General features: G+C 47.2%; 1 protein-coding gene across 2 annotated transcripts in view; it reads right to left on the bottom strand.

The window, feature by feature from the left end:
* KCTD3 (potassium channel tetramerization domain containing 3) overlaps positions 1-200 on the bottom strand; it is a 35,766-nt gene extending 35,566 nt beyond the window's left edge. For both annotated transcript variants that reach the window (XM_014528058.1, XM_014528057.1), the window contains exon 1: positions 110-200. In XM_014528058.1, the coding sequence (XP_014383544.1) occupies positions 110-177 (68 nt within the window). In that variant the 5' untranslated portion in view covers positions 178-200. The remainder of the gene's footprint in view (positions 1-109) is intronic.
* Positions 201-7,316: the final 7,116 nt, after the last annotated feature.

The following is a 7,316-nucleotide window of genomic DNA, read 5'->3' on the forward strand; positions in this document are numbered from 1 at the left end:
TGCACTTAGGAGGGGGGCGCGGGCACGTCCTAGGGACCGAGTCGGTGCCTGGATGCAGACAGCGCCCCTGCGCCGGGCGTGGGGGGTTTTCCACCTGCACAGCGCTCACCTGGGCGCAGTCACCTGCCCCCTTCGGTCCTGTTCCCGAACGGGGTGCACGGTCCCAGCGCCGGGCATTGGGGGGTTTTCCCACCTGCACAGCGCTCACCTGGGCGCAGTCACCTGCCCCCTTCGGTCCGGTTCCCGAACGGGGTGCGCGGTCCCAGCGCCGGGAGGGAGCCAGGTCTAGGGCGCCGGCTCGGCTTTGCGGGAAGAGGAGCTTTACGTGCCGTGGGGAGCGAGGCAGGGCCCAGGGCCGCCGCCTGGTGCCCGATCCGGGGCGGGTTTAAGGGCAGCGTTTAAGGGCCCACACCTGTGAGTCCTCACGGGCGGGTCCAGGTTTAAACTGGCGGGGAGTGGGGGGGGGCTTGTTAGGAAGAGGATGGGACCAGGTGCCGCTCACAGCCACCTCCCCACCCTCCGGGGCAGGGTTTTTATGTTAAGCAGGGAATTAAAAAGACAGAAGCCAACCCCAAGCCCTGAGGCATTGCGGACAGAGAGCACAATCCGTTTAACCTGGTTTTTAAAAACGCAATGAGGCTGCTGGAAGGCCCAGAATGCCTTCTCTGGGGCAGACGCCCTGGGAGCCCTGGGAAGGAATGTTGTGCGGAATGTTGAGACGGACCAGCTATGCTGGCTGACAGTGTGGCCCAAATCTTCTCTCTCTCTCTCTAGGGATTTTCCCATCTACTTGGTCAGCAGTTACCGGAAGAGGGGTATGGAAACATCCGTCTGTAATCATGGATTTGCCGTCTTCTTGCAGTTCTGTTTTCTCTTCTAAACACTGGCGTTTTAGGATCAGCTCTCCGGGGCATCCATGTGTTGGATGGTGAAGCTGTCTTAATGACGTGGCTCCTTTATCAGACGAGATGATCTTCGCCCTTCGCTTGTAGGCTCAACGCTGGAATCTCCGACTCAGTCTTCAGGTGGCCTTCCCTTTCTCTGTGTATCAAATCGTCCTTTCCTTATAAGGACGCCAGTCCCTGGAGTGTAGAATCCACCCCACGTCCACGAAGATCTCATATCAAGATCCCCAACTTAATTACACCTGCCATCCGTCTATTTCCAAATAAGGTCGCAGTCGCAGGCTGCAGGCATGAGGATTTGGACATACCTTTGGGGACTGCCATTCAACCCACTATCTGTCCCTATAAAAACGTTCGCACGCATATGTATAGCAGCTTTCTTTGTAATAGCGAAGAAGCAGACACAACTCAAGTGTTCACCATCAGGTGAATGAATAAACAAATGTGTTCCTTACCGTGGAACCCTTCTCAGCCATAAAAAGGAATGAATTATGTCTAGACACAAGCATCTGGATGAGTATCAAAGTAATTATGCTAAGTATAAGCAGCCAGACAAACAAACAACCACAAAAAAAGTATATAGTGTGGCCCAGCCGGCCTGGCTCAGTAGTTGAGCGTCCACCTACGAACCAGGAGGTGACAGTTCTATTCCTGGTCAGGCACATGCCCGGGTTTCGGCTTGTTCCCCAGTGAGGCGTGTACAGAAGGCAACCAATCAATGATTTTCTCTCGTTGATGTTTCTCTCTCTCCCTCTCCCTTCTGCTCTGAAATCAATAAAAATGTATTTTTTTAAAAGTATATAGTGTGCAATTCTCTTTATATAAAATTCTAGCAAATGTAACCCAGGCCTTAGTCACAGAAAGCAGATAGATGGGTGGTTTTCTGTAGGTGAGAGATGGCACCGTATGGAAGGGGGTTACGATGGGGCCCCAGGAAACTTTCCAGGTGAGGGATATGTTCGTTGTCCGTTAGCGTGGCTGTGGCGATGGTTTTCAGGATGCATACGTATGCCCACACTTACCAAGTTGCACACTTTAAGCAAGAGCGGTGTGTTGTATTTTAATTATGCCTTAATAAACTCAAAAGCCATGCATGCTGCCTCGTGCATCCTGCAATGCCGTGGTCACCTGTGGCGGGTCCTGAGCATAGCACAGCTGTCTCCCTCTCCTCACTTATATCCTGGCTTTTTCTTTCTCCCTCGGTGCCTGGGAAACTGTTCGCTAGGGACTGCACCACCTGGGCGTCCTGTCCTCTCTCTTCCAATTGGTGTCAGCGAGGGGGAGGCACCGGCAAGAGAGTGGGGACACAGGGAGACAGGGCATTTACTGACCCTGTTTCTCCATTGCTCCCCAAGTGCCTGTGTTCCTCAATGGCCCCCCCATGTGATGCCCTCTTCCAGAGTCTAGTGCTGATTAGGCTCCTGCAGACCATCTTCCCCTAATGAAGGGATAGCTACTTTCTGGAGTTCCTAGCCCTCCTGTAGTTTACCATCCCTTGATGGACCCCTTAAGTCTTCCCTCTCTTCTCCCAACAATGCCTTCCTTGAACTTCCTTCTGCTAATATCTCTTCTTCCTCACCCCCATGCCTCCTAAAGTAAAACAAGACATTCTCAGCAGGGATACTCATCATAATGATACTGTAACCTGCTAAGATGCCCCAGATGCACAGGGAGATCCACTTTGCATTATTAAGCAGAGCTATTATCAATTCTCCTTTCTTTCTCTTCTTTTTTAAAAAAATATATTTTATTGATTTTTTTAAAGAGAGGAAGGGAGAGGGACAGAGAGTTAGAAACATCGATCAGAAATCAGCTGCCTCCTGCACACCTCCTACTGGGGATGTGCCCGCAATCAAGGTGCATGCCCTTGACCAGAATCGAACCTGGGACCCTTCAGTCCGCAGGCCGACGCTCTATCCACTGAGCCAATCCAGTTAGGGCTCTTTTCTTATTTCTAGACCAGTCATTGGTAAAATATGGCCCCCAGGCCAAATCTGGCCCTCCGCCTTTGTAAAGTTTTATGGGAACAAAAAGTTGTTTTGGGCTGCTTTTTGCATGACAATGACAGAGGTGAGTGAGTGGTCAGGATGGAGACCTCCTGAGCCTAAAATATTTGCTTACCTGGACTGTTTTAGAAAACCTTTGTCAGCTAGGCCACGGCCAGTGCCTACCGATGCTTAATATTGCAGACCCATTATGGTAAGTTTCCAAAGAACAGAGCTTTATGGCCTTTAGACAAATAACTGGCAGAAGCTTTGAAATTAAAATTATTTAACACCTTCAATCACATTCTTAGGCAGGACTCTCTCCCCACGTTGTCACTGTTAGATTCCTCCAGAGCAAGGACGATGGGCCAGGTACAGAGACTCACCAGGGCAGAAAGCTCCGCATGCCTACCAAGGGCAACACTGGCACCTCGCCCCAGGGCAACCTATCTTCCCCTCGCAGATCCCTGGCCATGCAGTTTGGACCCCCTGACCTTTTCCTCCCCAAGGACAGCATCCAGGCTTCAGCTGTGTTTCAGCTTCAGACCCAGAAAAGCAGCAACAACAAACAAGTGGGGGGCGCTGTGGCTGCCTTGGGACCAGCTGCATTGACTAAAGACCCCTGCCCTGGAACCGGCCAATCAGTGGAGACCAGGACCCTGAAAGAGCACACCTGGAAAGCTGACGAATAATCTACTGAGACACTGAGATTTCCACCTGCACGAGAGAGAACTATACTCCTGACAAAGGAGCGTGTGTTAATTATGCCTGCCTCCCTCCAAGGAGCACACCCACGCCATCCCTTCTCCTTCCCTTCCCCAGCACGCACCTATCATATGCCCTAACCAGTGGTCGGCAAACTCATTAGTCAACAGAGCCAAATATCAACAGTACAACAATTGAAATTTCTTTTGAGAGCCAAATTTTTTAAACTTAAACTATATAGGTAGGTACATTGTTATGAACTTAATTAGGGTACTCCTAAGGCTTAGGAAGAGCCACACTCAAGGGGCCAAAGAGCCGCATGTGGCTCCTGAGCCACAGTTTGCCGACCACGGCTAACCTCTAAGGGACCCCAGGAGACTTACAACCAGGGGAGCAGTGGGCAGCAGCAGCTCGTCCCGGATTTACCCCTGAACCTGACTCCAAGGCCCCCTTTCCTCCCTGTAGCCCTTCCCTTTGGGTAGCCCCACCTCCCACCCCCTTTTCCTTAAATAAACTCACTGTTCTGTCGTCACCATCTGAGATGGCTATTTAGCCTACTGTGCACCACTGACTTAGCCTTTCGCTCACCACAGGCAGAAGGGAAGTAATATGCCACCTCGTTCTCTCACCTGGTCCAGAGGCAGCTCCCAGGGCTGGGCTGGCTGTCTTCCTATTGGCCTGCCATGTGGTGCAACCTTAAATGAGACACGAGAAACATGGGCCAGTTATTGAAATAGGGTAGACTGGGGCATCTCACCAAGTTTGAAACCTCCAGTACCACCAGATGTAAACATGGGGTTCCTATTCATACAGAACTGAGTGCCAACAGTGCTATAAAGTACAGGGACGACGAAAACTTAAGACTACTTTGGCTGACAGCAATACCATTTCTGTTCTGGAACGGTTTCTCTGATGATGATATTGATTAATCTATGTGGGTAGAGTGCTTTGAAATATCTTCTATTATTAATGAGTAAAAGCCTCTCATGACCATTAGTCAATATATATTGGATTTTCATTAAAGGCGAATACATTCTGATATAAAAGTGCTTTGAAAACGATAAAGCCAAGTCCCCATCCTATTGTCACAGGGTTTGGAGAGAAAAGGGAAGGATTCAGCATCATTCCTCAAGTGTTCAAATTGTAACATTCTGCCCCATGATCTGATAGGTCCCTGCAAAAGAACAAAACATATAAACATTTCCCTATAATTGATATTCTTCCCTGTTTATCATTTAATACAGCAGTTCTCTGTGGGGCGCAGTTACGGTGTTTTGGCCAGGTTCAAGCCTCGGACTAATGAAAGGACAGGGTCCTCTCATTGCCACGTGCAAGTCCCAGCTGGAGGGCAGGGCCCTCCCAGCACAATTATAGCCAACAGCTATAGTTGTAAGCTTGAACCTATGGTCCGAACACGTGGCCCCACGTGCCTTGTGCTAGAGTTCGGGTGCATGTAGTTGAGTGAGGTTGAAACTCACGAGAATGCTGTAAACAACGTGATCACGCCCCTACTTTGCCTCGTGGCATCTGCTATAAAATAAAGACATGGCTTGTGGGCACTGGCGCTGTCCATCAGAGGGGCAGCGTCCCACCGAGACCCAGCTATTATTCTCTTGTCTGTCTTTCCTTAATCCTTTCGCCCCCCCACTCGGGATCACCCTTGGTCGTGCTGGCGTGGCACAGTTCTCAACCTGTGGGTCGCGACCCCTTTGGGGGTTGAACGACCCTTTCACAGGGGTCGCCTAAGACCATCGGAAAGCACATATATAATTACATATTGTTTTTGTGAGTAATCACTATGCTTTAATTATGTTCAATTTGTAACAATGAAATTGGGGGTCAACACAACATGAGGAACTGTATTAAAGGGTCGCAGCATTAGGAAGGTTGAGAACCACTGATTTAATAGGACCTTGGTTCTGTCTCACACTCTTAGAAGATATATTAACAAATTTAATTATTTCACGGGTGCCACATTTTGCTAAAATTATTTTTTTTTTACATTTTCCTAATATGTTTGCCTAGACACCTGAGAGTCTTCGTGTGGTAGTTGTCTTACTAAAAAGAAGGCAGAGTAACTTGGGGAACGTCATTTCACTAAGATTTTAAACCAAAATTGGTTTCTGCAATGAAGACCACTTTAAAAAAAAAAAAAGTACCACCTTTATTTTTCCTTAATTTAGGAGAAAGTCTGTGGACCAAGAAATCTGTACAATTGTCTTTTACATGGAGTTTTGAGAAAGTACTTCCTAACTCTGTGTTTTAAATAAGAAATAATATCATGGTAGTTTGAAACAGTGATCTTTTTTGGTAATATTTCTTCAAGTCCCAGACTTGGGTTCACACGATGAATAGAAAAAGTGAGTAAAACAAGTAAGATTTTTGTCAATATTTCAACCAAAGTATTAGATGACTTAAATGAGTAAGTCTATCAATGTTAAGTACAATTTGAATATCAACAGTTTCATAGAATCTGAAAGGATGGTTTAGGAAAATCTCATCCTATTTTATAGCCATTTTCGAGAATCATTAGGTCTGGAGAAGAGTGTTACCTCAATCCCTTCTCCACCCAGTAAATCCTCATGGTTATTTTTTGGTTGACAAAACTGTTCAGGCTGAGTATCACTTTATAACAACTTACTAGAATGTGAGAGTAAAGCTCCCTTTTTTGAGGTTTCTGAAGACCACTAAAAAGCCATTTTTCAGTTAATACATTTAAAAAAGTTTCCTAAAATGTTTATGCTTGTTAGAAAGTGGTAGATGTTTATCTAAATAATATTTTCTCATCATTTTTAGGAGAGTAAAGTGTGAGAACATTTTGATTGAATTGTTATAAAAGGCTTCAGCAGTAGTCACCCAGTTAACATCTTTAAATTGACACAAACTGAATCACATAAAAAGTTTAATCTAAAAAGAAAGGGGGAAGAGGAAACAAACAAACAAAAAATAAAACAAACAACCAATAAAAAACAATTGGTAAGAAAATAACTAGCAAAATAGTGGGGTACAAAATAGCCATATCAATAATTACATTAATTAAAAATGGTGTAAATAGCTCAATTAAAAGGCAGAGATTGACAGAGAGTATTAGAAAAAAATCAAGAGCTAAGTATATGCTATCTGTAAGAAACCCACTTAAATAAAAATACATAGATAAGATGAAAATAAAAGGTGGAAAAGGACATTCCATGTGTGGCAGTTATTAATTTATGCCTCTCAGCTCCACATGTATACTGCATTGGCTCATTTATGAAAATACTAGAGGCCCAGTGCATGAAATTCTTGCACGGGTAGGGTCCCTAGGCCTGGCTGGCGATCAGGGCCGATTACGGCCTTCTGGCTTCTGGCCGGGGCCTTCCTTTGTTCTGCGCCACTCCCTGGTGGTCAGCGTATGTCACAGTGAGCTATGAACTCCCTGTCTCTCAGTTGAACTCCCAAGGGGACAATTTGCATATTAAGCTTTTATATATATAGACTAGAGGCCCGGTGCACAAAAATTTGTGCACTCGGGGAGGAGGGGAGGGGGGTCGCCCAGCCCGGCCTGTGCCCTCTCGCAGTCTGGGACCCCTCGGGAGATAACGACCTGCTGGCTTAGGCCTGCTCCTGGGTGGCAGAGGGCAGGCCCAATCCCTAAGTGCAGCCCCTGGTCAGGCTCAGAGCAGGGCCGATTGGGGAGTTGGGGCGCCGCCCCGTCATGCACAGAGCAGGGCAGATCGGGAGG

This window comes from Myotis brandtii, unplaced genomic scaffold (assembly GCF_000412655.1).
Source record: "Myotis brandtii unplaced genomic scaffold, ASM41265v1 scaffold612, whole genome shotgun sequence".
Taxonomy (NCBI): Eukaryota; Metazoa; Chordata; class Mammalia; order Chiroptera; family Vespertilionidae; genus Myotis; species Myotis brandtii.